This window comes from Clarias gariepinus, chromosome 3 (genome assembly GCF_024256425.1).
Source record: "Clarias gariepinus isolate MV-2021 ecotype Netherlands chromosome 3, CGAR_prim_01v2, whole genome shotgun sequence".
Classification (NCBI taxonomy): Eukaryota; Metazoa; Chordata; class Actinopteri; order Siluriformes; family Clariidae; genus Clarias; species Clarias gariepinus.
The window spans coordinates 21,279,177-21,295,348 of record NC_071102.1 but is presented as its reverse complement, the minus strand read 5'-3'; the positions used below and the strand labels follow the sequence as shown (position 1 = coordinate 21,295,348).

General features: G+C 39.6%; 1 protein-coding gene across 1 annotated transcript; it reads right to left on the bottom strand.

Moving 5' to 3' along the window:
* Positions 1–2,172: 2,172 nt before the first annotated feature.
* psmb2 (proteasome 20S subunit beta 2) lies at positions 2,173–10,069 on the bottom strand. Its single transcript, XM_053493453.1, has 6 exons — positions 9,856–10,069; positions 9,004–9,126; positions 8,005–8,075; positions 3,434–3,596; positions 2,602–2,651; positions 2,173–2,363 (listed from the first exon to the last, which is right to left on the bottom strand). Exons 1-6 carry the CDS (start codon positions 9,944–9,946, stop codon positions 2,262–2,264), a joined length of 600 nt encoding a protein of 199 aa, XP_053349428.1. The 5' UTR covers positions 9,947–10,069; the 3' UTR covers positions 2,173–2,261.
* Positions 10,070–16,172: the final 6,103 nt, after the last annotated feature.

Sequence of the window (16,172 nt, the reverse complement as noted above, 5' to 3'; positions counted from 1 at the left end):
TGCAGGCGAACATATGCTCCTCTTCCCTGCAGATTCCGGGTATGTTCAGAGGGGATTGTTTAATGTTTATTAATCTCACCTATCTGCAGAGGGAAGATATGCACACCCACACACACACACACACATACGATCTCATAAATAAAGCAGAGAACAAAAATACTTTCTCTGCACAAGGTGAGAAACAGCAGCACATTTAAAAAAAATGTGCTTTATTATTATGATTTCTTTCATTATTTTTGTCGCAGGTAAATTTTAACACTTTAAAATGCAGGAAATTAATTCAAGATGTTGGATGAAGTCAAAACTGGGATTTCAATACTGGAGTTGACTGAAACTTAGCTTAATCCTCAGGTGTGAGAAACGTAACCAAAGGAGCTGATGGTTTTTGTTTGCAAGAACTAAATTAAAAAACTAAAAACTGTTAAGCATTTAAAGCTGTTTGTAGACATGTTGAACTACAGTGGGGCAAAAACGTATTTAGTGAGCCTTTTTTTTAAGGGATACCTCAACTATGAGAGACAAAATAAGAAAATAATCCAGAAAATCACACTGTAGGATTTTTTAAAGAATTTATTTGCAAATTATGGTGGAAAATAAGTTTTTGGTCAATAACAAAATTTCATCTCAATACTTTGTTATAAACCCTTTGTTGCCAATGACGGAAGTCAAATGTTTTCTGTAAGTCTTCACAAAGTTTTCACACACTGTTGCTGGTATTTTGGCCCATTCCTCCATACTGGGCAACACAGACTTTCAACTCTAAAGATTTTTCATGGGGATGAGATCTGGAGACTGGCTAGGCCACTCCAGGACCTTGAAATGCTTTTTACGAAGCCACTCCTTCGTTGCCCGGACAGTGTGTTTGGGATCATTGTCATGCTGAAAGACCCAGCCATGTTTCATCCTCAGTGCCCTTGCTGATGGAAGTTTTCACTTTAAGTTTTCACTTAAAATCTCACAATACATGGCCTCATTCATTCTTTCCTTTACACGGATCAGTCATCCCGGTTCCTTTGCAGAAAAACAGCCCCAAAGCATGATGTTTTCACCCCCATGCTTTACAGTAGGTTTGGTGTTCTTTGGATACAACTCAGCATTCTTTCTCCTCCAAACACAAAGTTCTATTTTGGTTTCATCTGACATTCTCCCAATCCTCTTCTGGATCATCCAAATGCTCTCTAGCAAACTTCAGTCGGGCCTGGACATGTACTGGCTTAAGCAGGGGGACACGTCTGGCACTGCAGGATTTAAGTCCCTGGCGGCGCAGTGTGTTACTGATGGTAGCCTTTGTTACTTTGGTCCCAGCTCTCTGCAGGTCATTCACTAGGTCCCCGTGTGGTTCTGGGATTTTTTTCTCACAGTTCTTGTGATTTTTTGACCCCACGAGGTGAGATCTTGCATGGAGCCCCAAATCGAGGGAGATTATCAGTGGTCTTGCATGCCTTTCATTTTCTAATAATTGCTCCCACAGTTGATTTCTTCACACCAAGCTGCTTACCTATTGCAGATTTAGTCTTCCCAGCCTGGTGCAGGTCTACAATTTTGTTTCTGGTGTCCTTTAAGAGCTCTTTGGTCTTGGCCATAGTGGAATTTGGAGTGTGACTGTTTAAGGTTGTCCTTATTTTGTCTCTCATAGTTGAGGTATACCTATGATAAAAATTACAGGCCTCTCTCATCTTTTTAAGTGGGAGAACTTGCACAATTGGTGGCTGACTAAATACTTTTTTGCCCCAAACAGTTCATACACGTCCATATACCTTATAACTCTATCATTGCATCATCTGTACTTGGTCACAGAAGGCCTGGAGTCTAGCCCAGGGGATTCGGTGTACACGGTGGGGTATACCTCGAACAGGGTGCCAGCTCATGGCAGGGCACACAAGTATACACACTAATTGGCAATTAGCCTACTCTGCATTTCTTTGTACTGAGGGAAGAAACTCACCAAGCAAACTAGGAGCATGGACATTCCCCGCACAACGACCCTTAACCCTTGAGGTGCGAGGGGACAGTGCTGACCATTTACATCTTAAAATTAAAACAACTACCAATTCTACTCCTTATGTGGTGCTTAAGTGCTAAAAATGGATTCTTATTACTTCCTGTTAATTGTCACAACGTACAAGTAAAACCAGAAACATTGCTTTCAACAAAAACAATCAAAACAAAAAATACTTAACATGACTGAAGATTTATTAGAACATAAAGAATTAGATATGCAGTACAAAAAAGAAATGGTGTGAAGATGTCACAGTAGACTGTCACTTTGCCCCCACATTAACCTTCTCCAGGTCGTGAATGCCATCCTTGTCGATGAGGCGAACGGTGAAAGACGGCAGGTTCAGGATAAAGCGCTTGCTGAGCTATAAAACAGAAAATCATCACCACACATTAGTTTTTAGATAAGGGGGAAAGTTAATAATCACTGAAAAATGGCTTAAATTATTTAAACGATATACACAACTTAATTTGACTTCATTAACTAGCGCTAAAATTCATACCATCAGAAACAGAAGTACAAGAGAAGGCTGACATAAACGATGGAGGAAACGAGACATGACAGAGAGAAGAGTTAAAGTGAGTGAGTGAGCGAGAGCTTACTTCTTCTAGACACTTCTTCAGGAGATCTACTGCTTCTTCACGTGTCAGATCTGCACACAGAGCAACAACAAAGGTTTAGTTCTGTCTCCTGGGCAGCGAGTGTGTCGGACCCAACTGGTAAGTGTACCAAGAAAGGGCAGATTGCACTTTAAGCAATTCTGCCTCGGAGTTACTCAATAGGGACAAACTGTTAAAGCTATAAATTTTCACTTACAGTAAGTCCCCGACTTACAAACGAGTTCCGTTCCAAGAGCATGTTTGTAAGTTGGATTCATTCGCAAGTCCAACAAAGTGACGTTTATACAACTATAAAGCAAATATAAAGCATAAAAATAAGAAGAAACAAGTTTGGTGTTTTGGTTCAACATTATCCTTTCATTAAACTGCACCTTTAAATCGCGAGTGGGCATTTTCGATCATCATACTACCGGACTGATTGATTAAAACTACAGCTGTTTTTTTATTTTTCATAAATTGTTTAAAATTGTATATTTTGTACTATACAGTTATTTTATTCTTCTTAGTTACATTTACCTTCAATTTCTTTTTCATTTTTATTTCCTATTAACAGTCTTTTATTTTAAGGTCACGGGCAGTCGTCTAAGCATTTCACTGCATATTGTACTGTGTATAAGACAAAAATTTGAATTTAAAACCAGTGAGGCCGACTAATTTCTACCATTTCTTTTTGCCTATGGATTCAGACAAAAAATAAATAAATTTTTTAAAAAATGACGTCCTTTTACTTGGTTTCTTATTTTTGTTGTGATGTAACACCAGGAAAACTCCTACATGGAATAAAAGAGAACACCAGAGGGGAGAGGGGCATCACCTGGCCTGTAGTATCTGTCCATGATGGACAGGGTGAGGAAAGCCCCGTATCCGTGTGCAGCGAAGGGGGCTTTAGCCAGCGATGACAGGTAGTCCATGTAGTACAGCGCGGGCCCATCGCTCTCATCGTAACCAGCCAAAAGGAGGTTCACATGATACGGAGTCTATAGAGAGAAAAGTGAAAAAGAGAGAAAAGTGAGAGAGATCTCTTCATAATCAAGAAAGAGCGACAAATATATACAGGGATTCTCATTAAAAGCATATGAGGTGCCTTAAGAAAGAGGTTACAGTTATATCTTCGGCGTTCTCGCTACGATCTTAACACACTGTTTTTAATTAACAAGTTCGGTTTTAAACTCAATCAACAAAAAAAAACTCAGGACTGAAGTAGCATCATCAACATCAAAACCAGTGTCTGAGAAAGAGAAAGGGGAGGGTGTGAAAAGCCAAAATGGGAGAACAAGCAAGGTAGAGTGTGTGTGGTGGTGGGGGGGGGATGTGTTAAGCGGTCTGGGGGGTCGTTGGTGTCACTGGCAGTGTGACATCTGCTGGATGACAGCACCCCCGCTGCTCGGAGCGCCTCACCACCTTTCCTTTTCTCCTCTTTCCTTCTCCCCTCTCCGAGCCTCCCACCTTCGCTCTGACGCCCTGGAGCTGCGCCAGATCTCATTAAAACTTCCTTTAGTCTCTTTCCTTCCTACTTGCCTCGCCATCTTCTACTTCTGTTCCTTTACACCTACCCTTCTTTTTACAACTGCTTCGAGCTCCTTTTTTTTCTTAAAAAAAAAAAAACAAAAAAAAAACACCGGTGTCCAACTACATTAATAATAACTCACCTGGTTCCTGACTTCATTGCGGTGCGGGAGGAGACAGCATCTGGCTTTCTGCCATCTAGGATGGAGCTCAGATGCTGGAGGTACACATTGTATCGTCTTAAAAGCCCGCGGTCTGATTTGGGCCTTGGCTTTGACGCTCTCAGGGGCATGTTTTTTTTTTTTTGGTGAGTGTTAAAGAAACCTGGCTGTGATCCAAGCATCCCTGAAGACACGGGCTTTTCGAGCCCAGGTTGTTGGAGAGACCAGGCAGGGGAACGCCCGAGCTCCCAGGGGTGCTATCTCCATCCGCTCTCTCTTAACTCGACACCTGTTTCATACACACCCCACCTGAGTTCTTAACACAACACTGATTCTCTCACCTCACCCGAGAGAACATAACGTTGAATATTAGCGCCTGAGCGTACGAAGGCGGCTCGACGGCAGCGCTCTAGGCTACGCGGCTTGACACGGATACTCGGGCTTGGGGACAGCCAAGATAGAGATGTTTCTCTTCCACCTCCTTTTTTTTCCCTGTCTGTGTTCCAGCGTTCCTCCACACTCTCAGACAGCCCTAAGGCAAACCTTCTCTTCCTCTGTCCTGGCGTCTTTCGTTTTTTCTTTTCAAAAAGTACGGCTGTGCCAAAGTACAACATAAAACGCGTTTGCGATTATTTGTGTCGAGGGACCAGGCAATATTTCAGGAAGTCAAAAGATGCCAAGCCATACTCGCGAGTAGATTTGAAAGGCTTACCGTTGTCTATTGTCTTTTTTAGCATACCTGAACGATCAGTTCTGCAAATCTGTATCTTGTTTATAACAAACGTCCTAGGGCGGGCGTTTAATTTCCACGTGTAACAATAATTTTCCCCAAGTTATTTTGTTAAACATTATTTGGGAATTTTATTCCAAATATATACATTTGTTTTTTAGCATCAAGATTCCTTTTTGTATTTCATGGTAGAAATTTTAAGTAACTTGTAAACTACATAAATGTTTCTGAATAGTGCATCCAAATTACATAATGTTTTTTCTAAAAACTAAAAAGCAGCTCTAAAAGCTTTTTTCTTTAACAGTGTTTTATAGTTATTTTACATATAGTGTAGTACATTATAGTTCTACTTTTAAATCACATAACCAATTTTTTTTTTACCATATATGATGATAACAGTCATAAGAACCTAAGCCTGTAGACAGAGAATAGGTTGTAATGAAAAACCTCAGAAACAAACAAGGTAACCTTGGGTCAACCATGTGACCCAACATCACACCAATTTATTTATTTCTCTAATAAATAAATAATAATAGCTACCTCTGAAGAAGCAGGTAGACTCCAAGAGTTCCCTGCCGTTTATTTTTTGTTTAATCCCTCCTAAATCTCGGTCCATACAGCGCACACACACACACACCATACACTCTCTAACTCCCTTTAGACACAACAGTCTAGAGACCAAAGAATCATTTCAAATGTTGTATTACATCTTTCTTTTAACACTGAAGTTTCGATAATAAATTAGAGATGCTTTCAGGATTAAACTTTAGAGCAATAAGAGTGCTCGCTGTTATCGTATCTTTACACATGAAAATTAAACTTTAAAGCGATTCAGGGTTAAAAACCGAAAGGACAAGATGTATGCATTAGGAATTAAAAAAAATAATTATAATTGTTTTTCCACTATGCTCATTGCCTAACCACACCCAGCCTTTGAGACCAGCGCGCTAAAACGAATCCTCTGAGGAAAGTCTGGTAGGCAGCCAGTGAAGGCTTTTCTTTAAACATGCACTAGATGTGCTGCAGCTGAAGCATGTTGATTTGGGAACGATGCCCGATGCCCCCCGAGGGCTCCCGCTTCCCCCCACGGGCTCGCTCTCGCTCTGCAGCCCCTCCTGCAACAAATGCTCTAATTGTTTTTTGTAATTATTTTCTCCCTTCTGCTATTGTGACAAGCAGCAGCTACTCTTCCTAACAAATTAACACGAAAACTAGCAGACAACAGGGCCGGGGTGTAGACAGGCCGCTGACACAGATGGGTGCACGAATGAACAAACGCACACACACACATGCAAAAAAAACATACATGCACACAAACAGAACCACACACACATATATATATATATATATATATATATATATATATATATATATATATACATACATATATATATACTCAGACAAGATGGTCCCATCTGGATAGTTTCGTACTACGGCGCACACACACTCAGGTGCTCAGGAGCACAGACACTTAGATCACACCTCATATTCACAATGTAGACACATAACATATTGACATCTGTCTCCGATCAGCCTCGACACAGCGAGCGGTGTACGAGGCAAGTCCGCCACCGCAGCATGAACTCGATTTACAGATTAGTTTAGTGTTAAAAACCTGATACCACCGCTCTGAGGGCAGGAAAGCAGGGGGAAAAAAAAAATATGCTCACACCTTTAGAGCAGCGCCATTGTAAACTTCAGGATTTATCGATCTTACTGGTGCATTTAGACAATGAAGTGATTTTTGACGATGCTCTCGATGCATCTAATAAACTACACCTATACAGTAATCCTACGTTACGCTTGTACAGGCAGCTGTGACTGATACAACATTAAAATAAACAAAATGTTGTCAAATAAAGCACTGAACATATTTCTAAGAGAAAAGATTTGCTCTGAATTATTATGAGCAGCAGGAGTAGTGTTATTAACACACTATTTAATAACAACCTTAGACCTACAGTAAGTTCCTACGTACACAGTTTGGTTCTGAGAGCTTGTTTGTAAGACCAAGTTGTTCATAAGTTCAACTAACATTGTTTAGGTGGTAGGATACTAACACAAATCAGACTATGAGTTACTGATCGAAAGTCTGCAATTCGAGCCCCAGCTCTCTTGAGCAAGGCCATATAATGGCTGACCCTGCGCTCTGACACCAGTCTACTAACAAGAAGCTGGGACACGCGAAAATGACGAATAAAGGCTGAACTTGGTGCTTAGAAATACAAGGAGTGTTTAAGTCAAACTGGGACTTTTGATTGTACAGAATAACAGAACACAGTTCTGAGAGTAAAAACTCCTTTTATTTCTCTATATAATCCGCTGCTACACTAATGTACTTATCAATTTTTCACGAATGCATGGACACCATCAAGCTATACTACTTGATTTAGGGGGGAAAAAATTTAATACAATTTTACCACTTCAAATGCCTTAAAAGGTGACCTGACCACAAACAGCAGGTTGAGCAGCCCTGAGGATGTGGAGTTTCCAATGCTCATGATTTCAAGACTGATTTTTGCTCGTGGTGTTTTTAGACTGGTATAAGCATGTGTAATGAGTGGGTTTTGGAGAAAAGGGTAGATCAGAAGCTTTTAATGCAGACAACTTCTGATAACGCGACACAATAAAAATGTGTTTGTTGTGCCACTTAGAAGCTTGTGCACTCAGTACAGAATCAGTTATCTCTGTGGCTGCTCAAGCTGAAAACTAGATAATTCCCGTCACTGGGCACACGACCGGGCATCTATATTATAATTTCTTTTTATTTATTTGGAGTCTATAAGGGGATGCATGAATTGCGGTTCTTAACTGAATCAAACAACCCCCCACCATCTAGTGTGTGTAGAGATCTCTCCCAGTCGGCCACCGTGTCCAAGCCGATCAGCAGGCAGGCTGAAGTTCAGTGGATAGACCTAATGCTTCATTCACCAAGTTTTAAACTTAGCGATGGTAGAAACAAACCTAGACAAAAACATATATACACACCCTACTACGCAGGTAATCCGCTAGGTTCTTCCTGGTGAAGTTTGCAGCAGCCGCTGGACTGAGTTCATATCCTGAAAGATATACAGAGGACAAAACTTAGCATAAATGTCAGTAAAGATATAAAAACAACACAATATAAACACATGATGCTTATCCTGTGAAACTAAACAAAGATGTTAAGTTTACACAATCTGTAGAAATCTGTATACTTTCTTTTTTTAAAGTAACATCTGTATACAGCCAAAAGTATGTGAACACCTGATCTTATCAAATCCCAATGATGAAGCATGAAGAAGATTATAAATATACAGTCACTTTGTATTGGCGAGTTAATCTAATCTAATCATAACTAATCTTACTAAGCAGCAAGGACAAGATTTTTCTTCACACTTATCAGCATTTCTGCATTTTTAAGAGACCATCTATTCCTCTTATTATCCAGAATGTTGGCAGCCATGCTGAATAGTCGCTCACTGTCAACCCGAATGTGTGGAGTGGTGAGGTAAGGCTCTACCTTTTTAAAGGTTTCTGCTACAAGTGATTGAGTAAGGGCTGACTTACAAGACTTAGCAGATAATTATTTGCAGATGACTTTTCATAGTTAAATTATTCATACTGTGTTGTTAACCAGCAAATACGGAAAAGTTTTTGGGCATGTGATCATGGTTTTCTTTTAGATAAAAACTTTATATATTGCAAATTTTACATCTTGTAAAATTATATTCCCAGAACCGTGGTGGCATCTTCTTATGGCTGTGGAATCATGTATTTTGAGTCATCACGATAATATCGGTTTATGTAATCGGCCAGTTGAGAGCCAACCGACCTGTGACCAATCGATCGGAGAACCCTAAACAAGATGATATCGAGGTGATTCACACAGCCCTTGGTAGTACTTACTCGGTTAATATATTGGTACATGTAAAACACGACTAACAGTATTACAGAGACGTTTATGTAAGTAAATAACTAAGTATGCACGAACACAACGATACGTACCATTCCTCATTTTGTAGAGCTGGACATTTTTCTGAATGTATTCTGCAAACTGTACCGTGTCTCCAGACTCCCCGACACACAGCAGCAGAATCTTCTCACTCAGTTTAAACATTTTGTCATAGTCTGAAATAAACACATTGCATATTAGGTTTAACTTCCTTACACAAAGACACAGAAACAAAGAGAGATAGACAGAAACACAAAAGCATTAACCTTGTATAATATAAAGCTACAAGATAAACCTGCAAAATAGCTATTATAATTTTATCATCACAGGACTAAAACTTAATTTGGCCAATGAATAATAGGCAAAGATATTAATTCATGAATATTCTTGATTAATGAGGACTAACAAGGGAAAGAGTTTTCACTTTCACTTTCTAAACGGATTTCGCAAACTCATCTACTAAGACTAGCCGGTCTAGATATTTACAGCTGGACAAATTAAAACCGTAGAAATAGATTTATTCTCAACTTCCATACTTTATAACAAATGCTCTTTAGTACAGTATGTTAAATAATTCACTAACTTTGAACTGCAAGAAATCTCGTCTCCGCACACAAGCGCCTGGCTAACCCGTTAGCATTAACTAGCACAGGCTACTACAAAGAATTTCCATAGTTATTTGTGATTACGTTGTAAATAAGAGTTCTAAATACAAAAAAACTAACTAGATTAATTAATAAAGAAATCCAACAACTATTAACTAGCTGCATAATAGCTAACCGGGGAGCTGCGTGGCTATGCTAACTGTAGCTGTGCGTCTGTTAACAACCCCGCTAAGATTGCGAGCTAAGCTAGGCTAAGCTAAGCTAAACTATGCTAAGATTCGTGAGTTGTCAAATCTTTACCGTGTTTCATTTTGATAATGCTGCTGGCAGCCACGTTATCAGCCGCAACCAAGACAAAGTCCGGACCCTGAATACCAACCAAATACTCCATCTTGGAAGGAAAAAAGTAGAACAAACTATATTTAATTTCAGCTACACCGGTATTGAATGGACACTGAAAGAAATTACACAGCAAAACTTCAGCACACCGGCGCGCTTTTCTGACGTCACCGGAAGTGAGGTCGCAGACAGAGTCTTCCAGGTCACGTGATCTGTAACCGGTTTAGACAGTGCCATTGAGAGAGAAGGAAAGAGAAAATAACACATTCAGTTTTATAACTAAACAAATATTTTTAAATCAGTTTCTGTACATTAAAAAAAAAAGATCACATGATACAAATTTCTTTCCATTAAGAATACTAATAAAGATGCTAAAACCTTAATTATTATTTCACAGATAAGTCCTTTCACTCCTATTAAATAATAATAAACATAATTCATCCATCTAGGAACCTCTGTAGATACAACTAGGAGGCAAATGGTGACATTTGTACTTATTCCCATTTCACGACCTTGGTAGGACGTAATGTTGTCTAATTCCTGTGTATAGTGTTTTGTCTGCAACAAATGTACAGTGTTTTATGTTGGTCTGTATTCTGAGAGCCACAAACATCGGAATCAAGTTTCTTGTGTCTGTCAACATACTTGCCGAATAAAACCTGGTTCTTATTCTGAACACTCACACGTGCATTTACACACTACGGGCAACTTAGGGACACCAATTAACCTAGTGTGCATGTCTTTGGACTGTGGGAAGAAGCCAGCATACCAGGAGGAAACCCGCCAAGCAGGGGGAGAACATGCAAACTTCACAGACCCTGAGGGAGGAATCCCTGGAGGTACAAGGCAACAGTGCTTACCACTATGCCACATAATATAATGCATCTAATAGACATGTTTAGAGCTAACAAATAAAGTCACTTTATATTTAAATCAAAATTAATTATGAGGTGCATACAATTGTTAACTTATTTATATAATTCCCAGCTACACTAATAAACCTATCACAGAGTTTTAGAGCCATGACTAGAATACCTGATTGATGTCTGAAACACTGGCCTCCCAGGAACTCCTATAATGGCCCAAACATGTGGAAATCCCTTGGAGCAGCTCGGGACTGTACATGGGATGTAGCAATAACTTTCAGTCAGGTTCCTGGAATGGGCAAGTGGTGCAGTGGGCAATATATTGTCATGCAAATAAAGAATGACTTAATGATTAATCATCAATTAAAGGAGTTCCTGTGAGGCCACTGATGAGAACAAAACAAAACAAAGCAAATATAAAAATTGGATTAGGAAAATAAATGTGTTATAGAGCATACTGTAGTTGCCATTCCAATCATGCACAAGTCAGGGGACACCCTGGATGGGGTGCCAATTCATCGCATGGTACAAGCACACATACCCAATCACTATGGGTAATTTGAAAATGCCAATCACCTCACAATGCATGTCTTTGGAAAGTGGAGGAAATCTACAAAATACAAGGAGAACATGCAAACTTCACACGCACAGACGAGAGGCAAGATTCAAACACCCAAATCTGGAGGTACGAGGCAGCCATACTCTATAATACATTCATTTTCCAAATCCAATTCTAATCTTTGTTTTGTTTTGTTGAGATTTGTTCAGAGAATTTGTTGCGATCTCTGATATCAAACGCCAATGCCATCTATTCCAGGTAAACAATCCTAGCAAGAAGTAATAAAGAAAATACACCAAAATGTGACATGAGCGGTTTAAATTCATTATGCAAAAGTGAAAATTATTGATATTAATTGAAGTCAAAGCTCCCAGGCTGTATTTGAAATATGACTCATACATCAGGTATAAATCACTTTTATTGTCGTCCTATCCATATGGTGCAACATAAAACAGTACAGGCAGACAATACATCAAATACAAAAAAAAGGAATGCATTACATGCTAATAAAATAGTAGGCTAGAAGGTTCAGTGTGATATCAAATGCATCACATTAAAAGACAACATGAGCATCATCCAGCAATTTCTGTCACATAAACACTTTTCTTTAAATATTTCTTTTTAAATATTTATTGAAATATACAGTTCTATGCTCTGTTGTTACTTTCTGACTGATTTATTTCAACACTCCTAGCTAATACACTTTTTTATTTCATTCCTATATGACTTAAGTAAGACTGAGAATATACTGTCCCCTTAGCAAATTAATATATTCTCACAAATAAAATTGGAATACATACTTGAATGCTCTTTGTTGAGTATACCTTGACTTGACACTTAACCATCAGATTTATTTGCCCAGGGGAGACATTACAATATTTAACAAGGTGCTTTAACAACGTTTCCAGCATGGTCTCCAAATCTCTCTCTCTCTCTTTTTTTTTTTTTACAGATCCTTCTATAAATTCTTCACCTATTTATTTTCCTTTTTTTATTTTATTGGTCTCTATGGTCTGGCATGTTTTTTTATGTAAAGCAAAATGACCTAAGAATCATAAAATCACAAACATAATGAAGTTCATTTTATATAAAATATAATTAGTTTCACCATAGATTTTACTATTAAATATGGCCATTGTTAGAGTAGATATTATGTAGTTGAAAATTTAATTATATATTTAATTTTTTGACTGGAAAATAAATCTACATTCAATATACAGTAAACGTTTAAGGCCACATTTTATTAAGAAATTAATGTAGATTAAATTAAGAAAATGTAAACAAAATGTTTTACAGGCTGCAAAGGGCCTAAAGATAAAATCTAAAACCTGGTTGTTTATGTAACAGCCTCAGCAGCGACCTCATTTCCCCTCTCGTCTGTTCCAACCCCTCACCATTCAGCATCAGCAGTTACTAATCACCACCTGATCATCTGTCATCATCTGCACTTGTTTCTCACTGGATCAGGACTTAAGTTAGATGGATTTTTTAATGCATGAATGATTCATTGGTCACTGTGTGGCTTAACAAACAAAAAAACATTCCTCTGAAACTCTCAGGTACAGGAACTGGATTGAACATGGATTGAGACAAAACCTTGCCAAAAATTAGGGCCAAAAAGTCCTTCAGGAAGCCTGGAGAACCAAACCTTGATACTACATTAAAAATACAAGAAAGTCTGTGTCTTTGGAAGCAAAGTATGAAGAAATGAGGGGTGGCTAAAGCTTTTCTCTTTTAAAAAAAAAAAAAAAGATTTTTGGAAAGTAGTCAACAAATTCCCAAAGCTTCATATCACATGTGGTTACTTTAAATGGTGTACGGAGTAATGGTGTATAAATTATTTTGTATTTTTAAGAGTGGTAAAAACATATTTCTAAAGACAATAAGAACTATTTAAAAGTATAGTTTTGCTTAAACATTAATTCTCTATGCAGCAGCACCTACAGTATAGCAGAAGCACATTAATGGGTAATTACATTCCCCCCCCCAACATTCTTTATAAATGACCTACTCACTCGACACACATTCAAGTTTGTTTTCCTATACGCAGGTAATCACTCTAGTGGAAGTAAGTCTGGATGTGTCGCATTCATTTAATTTATTATTTTATCCTCTGTCCCCCTGCCTTTCTATCTCTCTCTTTCTCTACATTTGTCACTGGTTTAGCCTGACTGCTTCGTTAGGACTCATAATTTGCATTCAGATTAATTATCTAATTACCGACAAATGTCCGGCGGCCACCCCGTACTCCAGCTTGTCAGCTCAGTGCCTGTAATTATTTTAATCATTTACTTTCATCTGGAGTGCTTCTGCCATACTTTAGTGTTTAGAGGCCATTCTTAATTACCCTGCCAAGGCACTCTTCCCCTTGTTTCATGAAAGAGAAAGAAAGTGACACACACATGCACACACACACACACACAAGCACAAAGTGCCCGATGGGGATGTGATCTTGACAGCATCATGGAAGCTTCAAGCTCTGCTGGTTTTTAGCCTTGTTTCTTTCTTCTACTTCTCATTCACTTTCTCTCTCTGTATCTATCACCCCCAACATCCTGCTCTTCTAACTCTCTCTCTCTCTCACTCTTTCCAGCTCTCACTTTTCCCCCCACTATCACCCCCACCACTCTCTTACTTCCTCGCTCTTTCCCTTTATCATAAGCACACACAGGAATCGCCTCCGGCCTCCAGTGCACTGACTGCTAATATACTGACACACACACACACACATACACACAGTGACACAGATCTCTTGCACAACGCTTCCCTATGCTATCTGCTAGAAAAATCTATACAACTCTCTGTGTATATTTTACTTACTTGTCTGTCACGCCGTTCACAGCTGCATCTGGTTCTTGTCCATCAGCGTGTTGTGGGGTCAAATCCCACTCACTCTGCTCTCATCATCATAGCGCCTTAAGCCAAATACACTGGCCGTAACTGTTCTGCTAAAAGTACACCACTTATAATTGGATCCCTGAATATCTGATTCACTTTGAATGAAAGATTAATGGAAAGATTATTGCGTACTGGTCGTTTTTAGCCTAAAATAGGAAGCATGGCCTATAAGTGGTCCAAATGTACCAATTTCAGGGCAGCGACCATGGAACACAGCAGTTTCGCACCGTCCCAGTGGGACCAGCCAGTAAAAAGTGTCGAGATTGCGGGCGCACATAGCCTCAGGGTAGAGTTTGTTGGACTGAGACAGGTTTTGAGCTCTGATTAAAGCCTGAGACTGGCTGGATTAATGATATTCATGAGTTAAGTTCAAGTGTGTGTTTAGCAGCTTGCAAAGGACGCAAATCCGGAGATTGTTGCTTGGTGTTGATAAATGGTGTTAAAAAAAAATTACAATTAATCATTGGAAGAACTTGTGAGAGTGTGAGGTTTGTATGTGTTTGTGTGTGTGTGAGTGGGTGAGTAAGTGAGAGAGAGATTAAATTTAATACAGTCACTACTGCAGTTAATCTTTGCAAACTTTAGGCCTGCAGATGAACAAAAGTGGCAGTATCAGGGGAATAGTGTCCGAGCTCGAGTGTTTAACCTAGCAATTTAATCATTTGCATTCTTGAAGGGAAACAGCGCGGGGTGTCAGCCGGGCCGATTAATCGCCGATTTCACGCTGCCGAGGCCGGGTGCCTTTCCCCTTTTGTTCGAGACTGTCGCCGTTTAGCGGCTCTTTTTCTTTCCCCTTAAGTAGCAGAGGGCGGCGAGAGAGCACAAGCACGAGAGAGACCACTTCATCCGGACAAAAAGAGCAAGCTAAATGCAAGTGACAGCCTCTGAAAAAATTCCTTGGAGCAGCTGTTAGGATTCGACATAGGCGGCTCTCCCCCAAGCCGCCGCTGTGACCCCCGGTGCTCGGCACACGCACCTGCCGCTCAGAGGCGCGCCTTCACCGGCGCAGAGATTAAGCCAGGGGCGGGGCCGACGAGGCCCCCATGAGATCCTTAATGCGTGAAAGAGCCTGCATTCAACCCTATTGTTTAACACGTTTTTATGGGACAACATTGGCCATTATGAGGTTTAGAGATTTACATGGGACTCCATAGACGGGGATAATCCTGTCAAGAAGTGAACGAATGAATGTTTAAACCCGCTGTTTTCATATTTATTAGCTGGTTAAAGCGGCCGAGGCAGCTGAAGGAAGGCCAGCCGAGCAGCATTGCTCCTTCAACCGCATTCATGTGAAAGCTTTGCTCCTTAGCAGCCACAGCTGAGCTCTCAGCCCGCGGCCAAAGGCTTTATAGGCTTTCTATCATAACACATAGCCTCATATTGCATATTTGGTTTTTTTTCGGCTTTTAAGTTTTTTTTTTAACCCTTCTTAAAATGCTAACTTATGGGCATAAGCTATTCTGTCAGATATAACCTCTGAATAAACAGGAAGGCCAACTCACAATGCAGTGTAACATAAAATACTCTCCTATATGGCTGAGAATGTATACAGATGTGCTCCTGTGTTATATTTTGCTTTATTAATTAATTAATTAATTTATAATACAAAGACAGTGGTAGGTTTCTCACCTGCCATGCAGAAGGCTCAGGTTTGATTCTCACTGAATGCACAAACCCCAGTCACCGGATGCAGTGCCAGTCCCAATCCTAGTTTAAACAGGAGGATTGTGTTAGGAAGGGCATCCAGCATAAAACCTCTGCCAAGTTGTGTGCGGATCGTATGGTCCACTGAATAACGGTATAGACTAACAACAACAACACAGCTTTTGTGTTGTGCCTCTGAGCAATGTAGATCGTTTCCCTCGTTCATATTCGAACCCTTTTTATTTTACTTTTATTTCATTTTATTTGTATAACACTATTGAGAAAAGTAACTATCGCAAAGCAGATTTACA